Below are 16627 nucleotides of genomic sequence, written 5' to 3' on the forward strand. Positions count from 1 at the left end.
TTTTTATTTGATATAAGCAAGTCTTGTTTTCACGTGCGCTTAAGATAATGAAGCGAATATCAATGGATTCAAGCATCAAAATGACATTGACACATAAAATAAAGATTGCTTGAAAGAAGTAAACTGCACATTTTGACAAGTGCAAATAGGAATATACTTGCCTGATTAGGCAAGTGGACTTTTTATGTCAAAAATTTCATTACAATTCGCTTTGTTGTTGGAAATGTAAAGCAAAGGGGCTCGTCTCACAGGCACTTGGTTTCAGGAAGGTGTAGGTGTAGGTTTGTCTGAATACACTCATGAAAATAAAAACTCGCTAAAATTAGCACGTTTAAAAAAATATCAAATTTACTGTATATAAAAAGAGTAAAGGTATGACAGTTTCCAACTTGCCATCTTGGCTTTCAGGGGGTGTCCCTCGGTTTACACTTGATTTTAATCAATATATACACTTTTCCTACTGGTATTGGGTGAAATCTAGCTTCAGAAAGGATTGAATAACGCCCTCCAATTGTTTGCCAATTTGAACTAGCCATATAAAACATGCAGTAAACCAATACGTCCTCGATACCTAGCACAGAAACGGAAAGCAACAGAAGTGACAATTTCTGACTATGTAAAATGTAGAGGCGTCCCGGAATTACATGGAAAGTCTAGAGAGATCAGAAACTGCGCCAGACTTATACTCTCTGGAGTCGAGCCTCTTTATTGTAAACCACTCATTTATTTCTCAAAATTTACCTCACAACATTTTAAGATTTTACATCTAGGATACATTGACTTCTAGTAAGGGTTATAATGTAGGATAAAACTAGAGACTTCTGAACTTTTCATTCTGAAATCTCTGGGTTTATCCTACACTTTAACATCTGGAAAGATTTATTTGAAAAGAAAGAGTCTGTAGAAGCAAACAATGCTATGTTAAAGTAGGTTAATCATGTTAATGATTAATGAATTGATAAAATACAAGTTTTTAAGTGGGGTGCCTGAAATTGAATTAAATAACTTGTGGTACTTATACATGTAGTAAGATTTTTTAATTCATTCAACATAGTGTTGAATTCTTGGAACACAGTAGTACCAGTTTTCATATACAACCGTTTCATCTTTGCTGCTATGATTGATATGGTGCAGTGGCAGTTAAAAATACATGTCAAAACTACTATAAAACATGTCAAAACTACTATAAAACTACTACTAATTACTTGGTAGTGCTTTCATGACTTTGTTAAAGATTTTGGACTTGTTGAATAGATTGTGATGCTATGATTTCAATCTTAAGCAAAATGATCATTTAATGATAAAAAAAAAATTAAATTGATCAGTCTACATTTATTGTCAGGATTTTTACATCATTATTATTAGTTTCCCTTAACTTTTAATAAGGAGCAAAATCTTGTTTAAATGTGTTATTTTCGCCATTATCCATGTTCACAAGAAATTTGGTAATCTCATTTATAATTCAGGGATCTTGGCCAATAACATCTGTTTGATCAGTTTGCATATTCCAAATCCTCCAGTTCCCTATATGAAAGTTTATACAGGGCTCTGCATTGAAAATGATGATTCTTACTTATGATTTGATAAACAGTGTTTCCTAATCACAATTATGATAAATTTTGTTATGTTTACCTCTCTTTTTTTTTTATTCAGTGATAGAATGGATTGGCCGGGTAGATGGAGCCACATTCAGAAGATGCTAGAGAGGACAGGCCCATTTGCCCACCCAGACTTTGAGCCCAGTACAGAGGTAATCACACATATAACACCCAGACTTTGAGCCCAGTTCAGAGGTAGTCACACATAACACCCAGACTTCAAGCCTAGTACAGAGGTAATGAAGCATGATAATATATAGGACATCATTGTTCTGTGATCAGATTGATAAACTTGATATTTTTAGAACTGTTTTATAAGATTGCTTCATCCAGCTCAGCCATAAAACTTTGATGTTTTCTTGTTAGTAGTTTCTACAGCATGTGCAGGAAACATAGCATTTGGGTAACTGTTCCTGGATTATAAGACTTTGATGTTTACTCATTTGTTATTATTTTTAGACATTGAAGTTTCTACAGGAAACATGTAAAATTCTAGTGTTTGTTCCTTGATTATAAGACATTGATGTTTACTTGTTTGTTACTATTTTTAGACGTTGAAGTTTCTCCAGGAGACCTGTAAAATTCTAGTGATTGGTTCTGGAGGCCTTGGCTGTGAACTCCTTAAAGATTTAGTGAGTATGAAAATTAAAATGAAGATTTTTCAGCATTATAAATTAGATTTTGAATTATCAACTAGTACACTAATAATTTGACATCACCTTGAATCAGTCTAGCACACACTGTGTTCTCATCAGCAATAATTGGACTGCTGATTTCCAGATTGAAATTTCCATCAAAATGATGTACATATAACAGTAACTTATTCTCTTTTCTGGTATATTGAAATATGATTCCAAGTTTTGAACCAGCAGATTTAGAAAAGATTGCTGAACCATTAGGCTTTAATAAAGATCATGTTCCTAAGAATTTTTTTTTATTCTCTTTAGGCACTACTTGGGTTTCAGAACATTGATGTGATAGACATGGACACCATTGATGTCTCCAATCTTAATAGACAGTTTCTCTTCAGGTAACTGATTCTTGTAAGATCTTCAAGTAGCTTAGGCCAAGGTAAATAATTATTGTGTTTCCTATTCCAACCCGAGAAAAAATAGGGTAGGTAGGTAGGGAAAACATTTTATTTTATTTTAACATTTTATTAGTTAAAATTCAACTTTGACAATAAACAAAATGAGAAAAACAAAGAGTTCATTTCTTTTTCCCCAAAGGGTGGTTTACTAATGGCATTTCTGTTTAATGTGTATAAGATGTCCATTTTCTCAAACATAGAAGTGATCCATATAGGGGTGAAATGATACACCTCCTTCACGGTTTGATACGTATTGTATAATTTTGTCTCGGTATGGTTATTTTCGATATGATACATTTTGGTAGAAGGAAACAAATTCAACGTTGTTTTATGCTTTCTTTTACTAAATCTAGTCACTTAATTTATGAATTTTATTTGCAAATTGACTAGAAGAAATTGATCAAAATGTTTTGACTGTCAAAAATTATTTTACAAACTATCAGTCCTCAAACATTTACGTTTTCTATACTTACCTTTACTGAGTAACACGTTTTACCTGATGCCAAACCCGACTGTATAACGATCCCGACTAAAAAATGAACTGAACCGAAAATTTAAGATTTTGTACCGTGTATAAAACCGAGAAAAAATACCGTGGTGAATTGATACCGCAGTGAACTGTTTCACTCCTAGATCCAGATTAGGATTTCTAATAGTGAAAATGGAATTGTTTACTTCCGGAAAGATATCAGTGGATAAATTTTTCAGGGTCGGCTCGTATAATTTAGGTTCGGTCGGGGAACCGGAAACATAATTTATTTATCTAGGCCTTATTCTTGTCAGATCTTTAGTTGTTGTGGATATAGTCCAATATACATGTATCTTAATAACTGTACATCACCAAATTCATGAGATAGTTATATGGTATTCATAAGCAAGAAGAAAATAATGGAAATATCTGTTATTACTATTTATTATGACAAAAGAAAGTTTTCTGAGCAGAGAGTCTCAAGTAAGTATGCAAAAATAAAGTTCTCATGCAGTAATTTTATGTATTCTCTGATTTATTTTGATTCAGAGCTAAAGATGTAGGAAGACCTAAAGCTGAAGTGGCTGCAGAGTTTGTAAACAACAGGGTTACAGGATGTAAAGTTACGCCGTATCCATAGAAACAAGTAAAAAATTAAGTGATGGGGTGTAAAGTTACTTGGTAACCTTAGAAACAAGTAAACAATTAAGTGATGGGGTGTAAAGTTACGCCGTATCCATAGAAACGTGTAAACAAGTGAAGTGTAAAGTTATGCTGGGTCCTTGAAGCAAAACTACAGTTATTCATCCCTTTATAAAATGTTGATGGTGCGACCGTTGGGGCGAGAGCAGATACCTATATTCAGTTTTATTTAGATCGGGCTCTTCAAACCACACGTGGCATTTAGTACATCTAGACTCTAACGTCACATGACGTCCCTTGTAAGTTGCATTACCAAAACGAAGTGTGAACAGTGTTAATTTTAATAAAGAAAGTTTAATCTACTATTTAACTGCTATATATCCATCAAATCAAAGTGAGTTTATGCTGTGTCCTTGAGGCAAAACTACAGTTTTTCCTCCCTTTATATTAAGATTTTGTCGGTATTCTGTTTGCATCTGAAACTTGTGATTTTACATCATCTATCAATGTCAGGACTGTTTTATTTTAAGTTTGCACTGCAGTAGATGTTTACGATAATTTATTGTTTCTTTAACTCTCAAAAGCCATTACTGTAAAATCCAGGATTTTGATGAATCTTTTTACAGGCGTAAGTAGAGATTGTTTTTAAAAGCTTTTTATTGTGACATACATTTCATATTTCCATTTTATAAAATTTACTGCTTGTAAAAAGAGTGAACTTCATACAATTATGGCTTTACTACGACAAGTGAGAGCTTATATTTTTATAATTTTGTAGAATTCCACATCGTGGTGTGTGGATTGGATTCCATTGTAGCCCGGCGATGGATCAATGGAATGCTGGTAACTAGATATAAATGTCAGCAGATTATAATGTGATGAGGTTAACATTGCTGAATTTTGTTTTAAATAAGATAATTGTTATGAAATGAGCAACGCTAACATTTTGTTGTAGATCAGTCTGCTACAGTATGATGACGGGGAACTGGACCCCGGCTCAATCGTCCCTATGGTAGACGGGGGAACAGAGGGGTTTAAGGGGAATGCTAGAGTTATCCTCCCTGGAATGACGGCCTGTGTGGATTGTACACTCGATCTTTACCCTCCTCAGGTAAAGGATGACTTGATTAGAAATACCTGTACAGGGAATAGAAAACTTCTATCAGAATAATCTCTATAATCTTTAGCTACAATAACTGATAAACAGCTATCAGGATATTTTCTGTATACCTAATCTGTGAACATTCATTAACAGCTACATGTATCAGCCACCATTGTCAGGTCATGAATCTCTACAGTTATTGATTAACAGTTACCAGAAAATAATTCTCATAATACACTTGTACTGGGTAGTTTTCAGTAGTTGAAAAAACAATGGCAGAATTTCTTTCCTGGGTTGGTTTCCGCATTACCAACTTTATTGAAAACATGATAAAAATTTAAATAGATCTACCTCAAAATGGACGCCCATCTGGCCACCGGCAATCGAATCTGCCAGACACTGTAACCATAATTTCTGTTGCTACCCAGGCCCGAGAATTGTAATTTCAATTTTATTTGCCTTAACTATAAGTTTCTATAGATTCACAGAGTTCTTGTATTTGCTCTTTTCTTAGTCTACTTATCTTAATACTGTAAATCACTTTTTATTCGTGAGAAATTAATTTTTGCATAATTACGCGAGTCTGCCTGCTCACGAAAATTTTATTCCCACATATTTTTGTATTTTTATGGATTATATGCAAAAAATCATAACAACTTGCGAAAATTTTATCTCACTTATAAATAGCAGATAGCTGTCTCGCGAAAATAAGGTGTCGCAAAAATATAGTGATCTACAGTATAAAACATATATGTATTGGTGTGATTTTTTTTGGTTGCAAAAATACCTTCATCAAGAGAGTTTCTATATCTGTCTCTCTGCAGATTTTATTTTTACTGGATTATAATAAAATTGTTCATGGATCAGTTATGTCAGAGAACATGACAAATTCATGGATAGGCTGGACTTCCAATTTTTTGCAAATTGAATATGTTACATGCACTAACTTAGGTCTGTGAAATTATCACCTTTTCAACGCTTACACTTAATTCTGATGTAAAATGTACAGCATACCTCATAATTTTTCTGTTTGATTTGTGAGTGTAAACGTCACTGGCCACTAAAATTCCATACTACACAGAAATGGAAATAAAAATTAGTCCCAGATCTTCACGTTGATGGAGGTACATGTGGCCCTTAGTGCTTTCTAGTTTCCAGGATTAAGTTCTGCCTCTGAATTCATTGATTTCTAGATGAAGCTCTTTATTCATTAAGTTTCTTTTTTTTTCTTTCATTAAATGACAGGGATTGGTAATGTTCTGTTTGTCAGTGAATGTCTGTCTGTCTGTAATGAGCCTTTGTTGACCACCTCTTCATTTATCTCAATTGCATGGGTAGAAAACTTGTTGTTTATTGTATTTTGTGCATTTCAGATTTTTTTATCTGTGGATCTTGGTTGCCAAATTGATTTAATAATGTCTAGAGACAGTTATGTAAAACTTTAGCCATGTCTCTTGTTGAATGAATGGACATGTTTTTGTTATTCTGCCTGAAATTTTTTTATTGTCCTCAAAGAATTTGGTTAATTCAGCTTGTAGCTTTTATTTTATCTTTAATCTTGCCTTAAAAGAGGAATGAACATTGATATCATCACATGATCATGTCTTGTACCAATAACCCACATATGACCTTTGACCTCTTCTTTCCCTTATGGTCCTGCTATTTTAGTGGACTTGTGATATTTTGTTTGTAGATGTATCAGTACAGTACAGTTATGTACATTAGCATGACTGGCCCACACAGTACCATATGTAGTACCATATAATTTGTTTATCTTTCTTGATTCAAGCCAGGCTTGATATATCATAAATGTGCCATATAATGTGTTTATCTTTCTTGATTTAAGCCAGGCTTGATATCATAAATGTGAGTGTAGTATCATATGATGGTGTGTCATGACTCATTAATGATTTTAAAATAGTCAAATCAAGAATACTTAAGGGGGAGAGGAAAGAAGTATGTCTTGAAGATTTTTTTTTATTTCTTACCATATATAACTTGACTTGTTGGTGTATTACGATCATGATAAATGAGTCTAGTGAGCTTGATCTGTGACCTCAGAGTCAAATATTTTGGTTATTTTTGAAGAAAAAAAACAACACGTATAGTTTGAGGCAGAACATTTTTTCAACATGGTGTATGATTTTTGGCAAGTTGGAGTCACAAAAGTGGTGTTATGTATATCTCATTCCTGAAGCACATGTCACCTGGCTAGGAGTCTTAAGATGCTTTAGTTTATGGTGCTCTAAGTTCTTCTCGAAAATATGTATTGCTGATAATTTGATCTCATTCTCATTGAGTTTGAGTAATTTGTTTTGATATTTGCATGAAAATTGAGACACAATTGCATGCATTGAATCTCTGTATCAATCTAAAAAAAGAAACTGAATTATTCCAGATATAAAGGAACTTACCTTTAAATCTCTTTGTATCCCACTTCTGAGAAAGACTTGGAAGATATTTATTAAGGGCAATTTCACCAACAGTCTGGACTTTTTGTGTTGCTAATATACAAAATTTTAGGCACCAATCAAAAATTTTAGGCACCATGGCGATTAAATTAGTCACCAGTTTGAGCCGTGTTATGTCTTTTTTTGACAATTTTATGTGGTATGAGTTTATGTATGTCACCACCACAGGAACTCCAAACTATGGGTTAAATTGTGCTAAAAAAGAACTAACTTACGAAATAATGCTTATTTTTCTGTTTTCTTTTTTAGGTAAATTTTCCTCTGTGTACAATTGCCCACACCCCGAGGCTACCAGAGCACTGTATAGAGTACGTCAGAATTCTACTGTGGCCTAAAGAAGAACCTTTTGGAAGTAGGTATCACTTATATTATGAAAGTAGAATTAGTGAAGTATATATGCTTAGAAGTACTGAAAATCACTTTATTCACAAGAACTTTTTTTTTCGCATAATTTCTGCTCTCAAAAATTTCATTCTTGGGCATATTTTCATTTTTAAAGATTATTATTTATGATACAATAACAAGAATTTGTGAAAATTTTGTCTTGCTTATAAATACCAAATAATTTTCTTGTGGAAGAAAGATGTCCGGAAAATTTGATGATCTCCAGGAACAGGGGTATTATTGTACATGGCTGTATAAATGTAAAAACTAGGGATGTCAACGAATAGTCGACTATTCGACTATCAGTCGAATGGACCGACGATCGAATAATGAAACGACATTCAAATATTATTATTATTAAATAAATGCAACAAAAGAGTGATATAATGAGATGGAATTCTCATCTTAAATTTGAGAAACCGTCTTTCCTCAGAGACAGTCGAAAATTTTCCTCAACAAAAAACGATTGACTTTCCATGTACTTAGAGAAAGTACAGTAAATGTAAGTGCTTTACTACCGCGGGAATTATATGTCAGATACTGCTTGTGTTGTTTTTGTAATAAATTACCCATCAAATTACTGGACTTTGTTTGGAAAACTATTAATTGGGCTTGATCTTATACCCTGTATCAATTATATTTTGTTATTTTAGGATTGCTCAAATCCAAGGAACACTATAACTGTGACAAGTTTTGACACTTCTATAATCATTAAAACAATCCGCTTACACTTTAAGGACATTTGATAGCTGGGGCAATCAACTGAATAAGCTAGTATCTAACTGTTTAACAATATCACGAGCACCTGATTTTTATTTATTTCATAATAAACTAAAAAAAAAATTTTTAAATATCGGCTGGCAATTTTTAAATAATGCTTCCTAAAAAATAAATTGACTGTTTAGACCGATCTATGAATTCGATTGATGGGGAAATTATACAATCTTGGAGAATAAGGTGTCTAAATTTATTTCATATAATCATGCTATCCACACGTTACGTTTGATTAATTTTGAGGTTACCTTTTAAATAGATTTATGTAAAAGGGTTTTTAAGTTACAAATACGTCATGTACCCGTGAAGTTTAGAATAAAATTTTATTTTCAGACATTGTTCCGAATATTCGACTATCGTTCGAATAATGCAGCTGAATAATCGACTAAGGAAAATAAATATTTTGACATCCCTAGTAAAAACAGAAATAATGTATACATGGTTTACAAAATATATCAGCAGAATTTTTGTAGCCACTAGACCAACTTGATTATGAATTTTAAGATCTGAAGTTAGTCACGTATGTCAACAGAACTATACATGTAGATGTGTCACAAACAGCAATAGAATTTATTACTGTAAGTGATTGAAGAAGTTGATCGAACAAAAGAAAAGTACAGTCAAACTTCGTTATCTTGAACTAGATTGCACCAAGAAAAAAACTGAGAGATATCCGAGGGTTCGAGATGTCAAGGTAAAATACGTAAGAAATGCATGGTTAGGACTTCAAAATGACTTCGACATATCCATGGTATTCGAGATATCCATGTTCGAGATACGGAAGTTCAACTGTATATAATATTTGATCATCAAATTCATCACTTAGGTGACCTTTTCTGTATATTCCTGTTTGCTGTTCTGCAGTTATGTCTATTTTATGTGAATTTTTGAAGAATTCCCAGTTCTTCTGTGAAATGGTTGAACCAATTTCTTCTCAGTATAGCAACCATTGTTAAAAGGGAACAAAAATTGTGAATTTCACAGAGAAAGTCCTTGTTTCTCAAAATCCTGATGAATAGGACTAAAACCATCAGAATTAGGCAACTTTAAAAAAATTTAAATTTGTTATCCCTTAACAAGCAAACTGTAAACATGATTATTATGAACAAAGAGCTCTTTACAAAAAGTGTGCTTTTCATATCCCATAACTGGACCCAGGAAGAAGTGATCATACATTTAAAATGCATTTAGGTCTGAAAATTTTCCTCTTTTCTCCCAAATATTTTACATGTAGAAAAAAAACAAGTGGGACAGACAGACTGACAGCATGGACAGACAGACTGACACTAGCTGACAAACAGACTGACACTGGCTGACAGACGGACTGACACTGGCTGACAGACAGACTGACTGACACTGGCAGACAGACTGACACTGGCAGACAGACTGACAGCATGGACAGACTGACACTGGCTGACAGACTGACTGACACTGGCAGACAGACTGACAATGGCAGACAGACAGACTGACAATGGCAGACAGACTGACAGCATGGACAGACAGACTGACACTGGCAGACAGACAGACTGACACTGGCAGACTGACTGACAGCATGGACAGACAGACTGACACTGGCTGACAGACAGACTGACTGACAGACAGACTGACACTGGCTGACAGACTGACTGACACTGGCAGACAGACAGACTGACACTGGCTGACAGACTGACAGCATGGACAGACAGACTGATATTGGCTGACAAGCAGACTGATATTGACTGACAAGCAGACTGACACTGGCTGACAGACAGACACTGGCTGACAAACAGACAGACACTGGCTGACAGACTGACTGACACTGGCTGACAGACTGACAGCATGGACAGACAGACTGACACTGGCTGACAGACTGACACTGGCTGACAGACAGACGAGGAGGACACTTATAGTGCCCTCTGGTTTCCACTGGTAGGGGACTAATGATATGAGACAGTATACTTCAAATTGCAAAATGGCTCTTAGAAGTCGCAAAAACAGTGAATCGTGGACTATGACCAAGAGATTTTATATAGATTTCAGCACCAAAAAAATTAAAAGCAAGTAAATTTAATTTGCAAGTGGTGCTTCTCGCAAAGTTCCATGGTTTTTAATTCCTGGGGTATATTTAGGAATCTGTTGTATTGCTGCTTACCTTTGTTTATTTCTCTTTTGTCAAAGAGTACTTTATCATCACAGACTCGGATTATCTATTCCTACTTACCCGTAACTCCAACTTCCTATTAATTTTTCTGAGGTGGTGTAATTATTGATGGAGATGACCCCCATCACATCAAATGGATCTTAGAAAAATCTATAGAGCGAGCCAATGAGTACAACATAAAGGGAGTTAACTACAGATTGACACAGGGTGAGTGTAGAAAAATCTATAGAGTGAGCCAATGGCATTAATTTTTTTTTTGTTAAATTGACACTTTATTCAAAATATATTTATCATTTAAAGTAAAAAAAAAAAATTAATAATGCATTCATAATGTAATTTAAATATAAATGTAGATACAACACAAGTAACTCAACAGAGACAGGCTGCGCGCCGTCAATTCAGCAAAATTTCCCCCATGCATTAAAATTTTCTGGGGAAAACACTGAATGAATATAACCTAAAGGGAGTTAAATAGTAGTGTAATAATTTTGAATGAAATTATAAAATTCTTCCACATGCACTGTAAAGTAAGACTGATTGACTGACATTATCTCTCACAGGTGTGGTCAAAAGAATTATCCCTGCTGTGGCCTCAACCAACGCTATAATAGCAGGTCTGTACAATTATGTCATTCATTCAATAAGTAACTGCGTATCTGTAATGTATGAGGTTTCAACTTTATGGAGACATTGGCTATTTGTTTATTTATGGATTATTTGTTTATTTAAGGATTTTTTGTTTATTTATGGATTATTTGTTTATTTATGGATTATTTGTTTATTTATGGATTATTTGTTTATTTATGGATTATTTGTTTATATATGGGTTATTTGTTTATTTATGGATTTTTTTTATTTATTTATTGATTATTTGTTTATTTATGGATAATTTGTTTATTTTTGGATTATTTGTTTATTTATGAACTATTTGTTTATTTATGGATTTTTTGTTTATTTATGGATCATTTGTTTATTTATGGATTATTTGTTTATATATGGATTATTTGTTTATTTATGGATTATTTGGATTATTTGTTTATTTTTGGATTATCATGAACTTTATATTCTTTATAGAGGAGTATTGTCACAATTTTAATTCTGTCAGATTTTTATACAATCAATAAACAGTAATTCAAAAAAAAGGTTTGCTTCAGTGATAAACATTTAATAATTGATTTCATATTTCTCAGATCATGGTGAAAATAAAAAAAGATCATTTTTTCTGGTACTTTTTCTAATTATTTTGTATTATTGACATGTATCTGATTTTTCAGTAAAATAACTTAATTTCTTTCCATCAATTTCAGCTGCTTGTGCAACAGAAGTTTTTAAAATAGCAACAAGGTAAAAACAATGTGATTCCCATTTGATTATTTCTTAAACTTTGAAAGTATAAATGTGTAAAATGAAAAAATATTTGTTTATTTTGAAAATTTTTGTGTCTTAATTGTTTTTAGAAGTATCAAATTTTTCCTTTTTCTGATTCTCTCAGTTGCTGTTTGCCGTTAAATAATTACATGAACTTTAACGACACGGCGGGCATCTATACTTACACATTTGAAGCTTTAAAAAAGGTAGGTATTCATACTCATACAATGGTAAGTATTCATACAATCTTTGGCAATCCTTCCCAAGGCTGTACATGTCATGTATCATCGAGCACCTGTACACAAGTATCATCTAGCACCTGTACACATGTATCATTTAGAAACTGTACACATGTATCATCTAGCACCTGTACACATATATCATCTAGCACCTGTACACAAGTATCATCTAGCACCTGTACACATGTATCATCGAGCACCTGTACACATGTATCATCGAGCACCTGTACACATGTATCATCTAGCACCTGTAGACATGTATCATCAAGCACCTGTACACATATATCATCTAGCACCTGCACACATGTATCATTGAGCACCTGTTTCATCTTCAAACACCTGACACAGGCACTGTTGTTTCCTCTAGACTAACATTTGAAATGATATTGCATTGTTGTATGCCCCATCATGTGAAATACAGCATTAATAATTGATATGGTAGATGTTTATTTATCTCACACAATTTTGTTTTTGTAAAAAAAAAAAAATGATGAAACAACCTCTTGAAAGCACCCCCAGGCTGACTGATTTTTTGACTTAATAATGAATGATGCATTGAAGGTCTTTTTTCTACATTAAATCATTTACTTTAACATATAATAAATATTCCAAATAATAAGATAGATGTAATATGCTTTACTCTCTGTATTCTATTTTTTAACTTACATTTCTTCTCTCTATTCTTTAAAAATACATAAACTGTCAAACTCTTAAACAGAAGAGTGTCAAAATCTATAAAACTTTTGAATTAAGGGACTGTGTCAAAAATAGTTTTGACCAAAAGTTTTGGATAAAGCATTACATGTTGAATAAAGCTACAGTTTTTTAAAGACTAATATTAATAAGAAAACTGTTTTCTTTTTACAGGAAGACTGTGTGGCTTGCAGCAATATACCTCAAGTTTTAACATTCTCAGAGAACGATAAACTCCAAGACGTTATAACATATCTTATAGAAAGTGCTACGTAGTAAGTACACGGCTGGTAGTTATTGTTGTAAAGGCTATATCTTTATATCAGGACTAAAACAAAAACGGTTAAACTAAGTCAAAAGGTAGTAGGGAAGTCAAGGCCTTGGAATTGTTACCCAAGGCCATAGGCTGAAGTCAAAGAAAACAGCTTTCCAGGTAATTCCCACAGAGGGACAAACATATGGCTGTTCCTTAAATTTTTGAATAATCATTTTTGCTACAACCCGTGTCATTGATTTATCAAATTATCAATCAATGCATTTATCAAATACAATGCATCATATTTAGAAAAACATTGCTTGTTTTCTCTCTGATATCCTGATGTTTTTTTATTCTAACAGTCAAATGAAGTCCCCAGGTATCACTACTTCAGTGGATGGTAAAAACAAAACTCTGTACATGCAGACTGTCAAATCTATAGAACAACGGACAAAGGACAACCTCAAGAAAACACTTAAAGGTAAAAACAAAACTCTGTTCATGCAGACAGTTAAATCTATAGAACAACGGACTAAAGACAACCTCAAGAAATCACTTAAAGGTAAGAATAGGATGCTCATCTCATTGATACATGTAAGTGAGGGGTTCATGTCAGACATTGAATAAGGGTTATAAGAACAATAGCTTGAAGGAAAAGCTTTTTCAACAAGATAGAGTTGATTTTATATAGCACATTTTTGAATGTATATATAGTGTTTATTGATAATGTAGACTTAAACAAGACTTTTGTTGTAGTAGAAGCTGCAAAAGATAAGAAATAAAATACACAACCAAGTGTAATATGTTTACAGTAGTTGACTAGGGTAAAGTCTCAGTGGAAGGCAAATGGAACATTTTTGCTAGCACTCTCGTGCGCTAGCAAATATGTTAGCCTTTTTAGCTGGGATACGCATACTCGACTTCACGGTAGGGCATTCTGGGAATACAACTGTAGATAAACTGTACCATGACAATTTTGTTTTATTATCTGAAAATACGTATGATCTGAAATTTTATGTTTTGTTCTCTAACCCGTACATTAATGTACAAAATAACAGTAACTCAGGTCTTATAATGCCAAGACTATAGAGATCAGTTATTTCTAAAATTATAATAAATACCTATCTTTTCTTGACTACCTTTCTGGATCTTTCCCTCAAGCTCAGATATGTTTTCTGAGCTTGCCGAAAAGGCCCGAGAAGATGCAATTGCTACAAAATATAGTACTGGACTGGAATACTGAAAATAGGTGCTTATTGGTTCTATAATCTCTTATCTGTCACCTGAAAATTGAAATTACAGTAAACTACAGAATGCTTAAAGCACAGTTAATGAGTCATGCCATTGATGGCTACAGCGCTCACTTATCTTTTTAAGATATGCTTGTTTTAAATTAAGAAAAATCTTGAGTTGAGATTGCTCCATTAGTGTGTTTTTTTTCATCAATAAATGCTTGTGATATAAATTTTAATTTTGAAATCAACTATCTAAGGGTAAGCATTTTATTTGTTCTTTTTAAATGGTTCTAGTTCTGTGAAGATTGTGGTAGTATCAACAGCACCTCTTCTATGAAGATCTTAATTATAATTTTTCTACTCTACTTTCATTTAGAATTGGGACTATCAGATGGCCAGGAGTTATATGTAGCTGACCCCACAACGCCAGCATCTTTGACCTTCAAACTACAATTAGGGTCAAACATGGAGTAAGAAAATCACGTGACTCTCTACTGTCATGATCATGTGACATAGCACCTGACTGTGTTAAAGTGAAGGTAGAGTAGTCCTAGTGATTCATCCATTTGAGGAAATAACTCAAGACACAACACTGGGACTAAATCTACAAATACATGGTGTACCTAGAATAGATACATCTCAATAGACTGGCTTATTTACTAATTATTTATTTTGTTTATTGCTGCTTTGTACGTGTATTGTATGTTTTGTTAATTGTGTTTGTATAGAAGAAACTGATGAAGAAGTATGTATAACTACATGTATATTTCTGTGTTCAGTCTGATTTGTTTTAACGCAAGGAATTTTCAATTTCAATGTTCAAAATTTTACTGAAAGAACATGCAAAAATTAGAGTTATGTCCCGTTGATCTTCAAATCAGCCTACCTCAACCTACCATGATGAAGACTTTTATTATGTTAAATTGTTTTTATCCCCCCCCCCCTTCCCCACCGCCTGAAAAGTGGGGGTATATAGTGATGGGGGTGTCCGTCCGTTACACTTGGGGGTATTGTGTAGCCATCCCTTATCTACACCTCCTCTTACAGCACTGAATGCAATTTAATGAAACTTTCACAGAATCTTTATTGAATTGTATCATTGTGCGTCTCCTATTTTACGTTACGATAGGTTCTCCATATCAAAAACATGGACACTGACATGCTTTTTCTAATATTGGTGGTACCCATCTCTTAATCTTATCTGCAACTCCTCCTTTATTACTGGTCGCCCGCGTGGCGCAGTGGTTAGAGCGTCTGCTCTAGAGTCGCGTAGTAAGGAGTTGATCCTTACGTCGCGGGTTCGAATCCCACTGTGGGACGTGTAGAATGGACCTTCGGATGAGACCGTATAAACCGAGGTCCCGTGTCGCAGTACGTGCTGGCACGATAAAGATCCCTCACCACTCATTGGCCGCAAGTGCCGAGCATAGGAAAAAAATTCGCAGCTCTCCACCGGCAAGTGGTGGCGTCTCCATATGAGTGAAAAATTCTCGAGAGGGACGTTAAACAACAAACAAACAAACAAATCCTTTATTACTGAATTAAAATTTCAAGAGACTTTCACAGAAAGAGGAAGGGGATCTAAACACAGTGACGGCTAATTCCATGGTAGTTTTATGCGGTTAGAGTGATCTGCTCTTTGACGTAAAATAGAATAAACAGATATCTACTATAATAGACACAATTTTAATTACAATTCTCAAGATTATATTGGACCACAAAAACACCATTCGCGTTTATTTTCCCAATGAAAGTAAACAAAAGTGATTTCTGTTTAGAAATGCTTCTTTATCTTTGAACATTTTTTCCCTTGATAACCATATGACAGGTACAGGTACACCATATGACAGGTACTGGTACACCATATGACAGGTACTGGTACACCATATGACAGATACTGATACATCATATGACAGGCACTGGTACACCATATGACAGATACTGGTACACCATATGACAGGTACTGGTACACCATATGACAGGTACTGGTACACCATATGACAGGTATTGGTACACCATATGCTGAAAATGAACGAGGTAGATTCATTGTAACATCTTTACATGATAAGATTTTCTCAGAGTCCAAAAAATTTAAGTGTTTGGAGCTTAAATTGACTGAGTACTGAGTTCACATAATGATAACCCCTCCCACCCCACCCCCGCTCC

The 16627-nt window shown here is 33.9% G+C and overlaps 2 protein-coding genes across 2 annotated transcripts in view; both read left to right on the forward strand.

The window, feature by feature from the left end:
- LOC133195432 (uncharacterized) overlaps nucleotides 1–16627 on the forward strand; it is a 466395-nt gene that overhangs the window by 442034 nt on the left and 7734 nt on the right. The window lies entirely within an intron of this gene.
- On the forward strand, nucleotides 98–15212 carry LOC133194340 (NEDD8-activating enzyme E1 catalytic subunit-like). Its single transcript, XM_061330317.1, has 16 exons — nucleotides 98–169; nucleotides 1654–1750; nucleotides 2150–2230; nucleotides 2546–2628; nucleotides 3707–3787; nucleotides 4384–4427; nucleotides 4578–4642; nucleotides 4755–4910; nucleotides 7622–7724; nucleotides 10764–10877; nucleotides 11231–11284; nucleotides 11978–12014; nucleotides 12163–12244; nucleotides 13145–13245; nucleotides 13589–13707; nucleotides 14838–15212. The coding sequence occupies exons 2-16, from the start codon at nucleotides 1661–1663 to the stop codon at nucleotides 14933–14935; spliced, it is 1308 nt and encodes a 435-aa protein (XP_061186301.1). The 5' UTR covers nucleotides 98–169; nucleotides 1654–1660; the 3' UTR covers nucleotides 14936–15212.

The sequence above is a fragment of the Saccostrea echinata genome, unplaced genomic scaffold, assembly GCF_033153115.1.
Source record: "Saccostrea echinata isolate AGI-Se365-2 ecotype Australia unplaced genomic scaffold, CSIRO_AGI_Sech_v1 ptg000029l, whole genome shotgun sequence".
Classification (NCBI taxonomy): domain Eukaryota; kingdom Metazoa; phylum Mollusca; class Bivalvia; order Ostreida; family Ostreidae; genus Saccostrea; species Saccostrea echinata.

Excerpts from the sequence above, each read along its gene's own strand:
- LOC133194340 (XM_061330317.1), top strand. The coding sequence starts at position 1,661 with ATGGATTGGCCGGGTAGATGGAGCCACATTCAGAAGATGCTAGAGAGG. Across the intron at positions 4,911-7,621 it reads TCGATCTTTACCCTCCTCAG|GTAAATTTTCCTCTGTGTAC; the intron begins GTAAAGGATGAC and ends TTTCTTTTTTAG. Across the intron at positions 7,725-10,763 it reads TAAAGAAGAACCTTTTGGAA|GTGGTGTAATTATTGATGGA; the intron begins GTAGGTATCACT and ends AATTTTTCTGAG.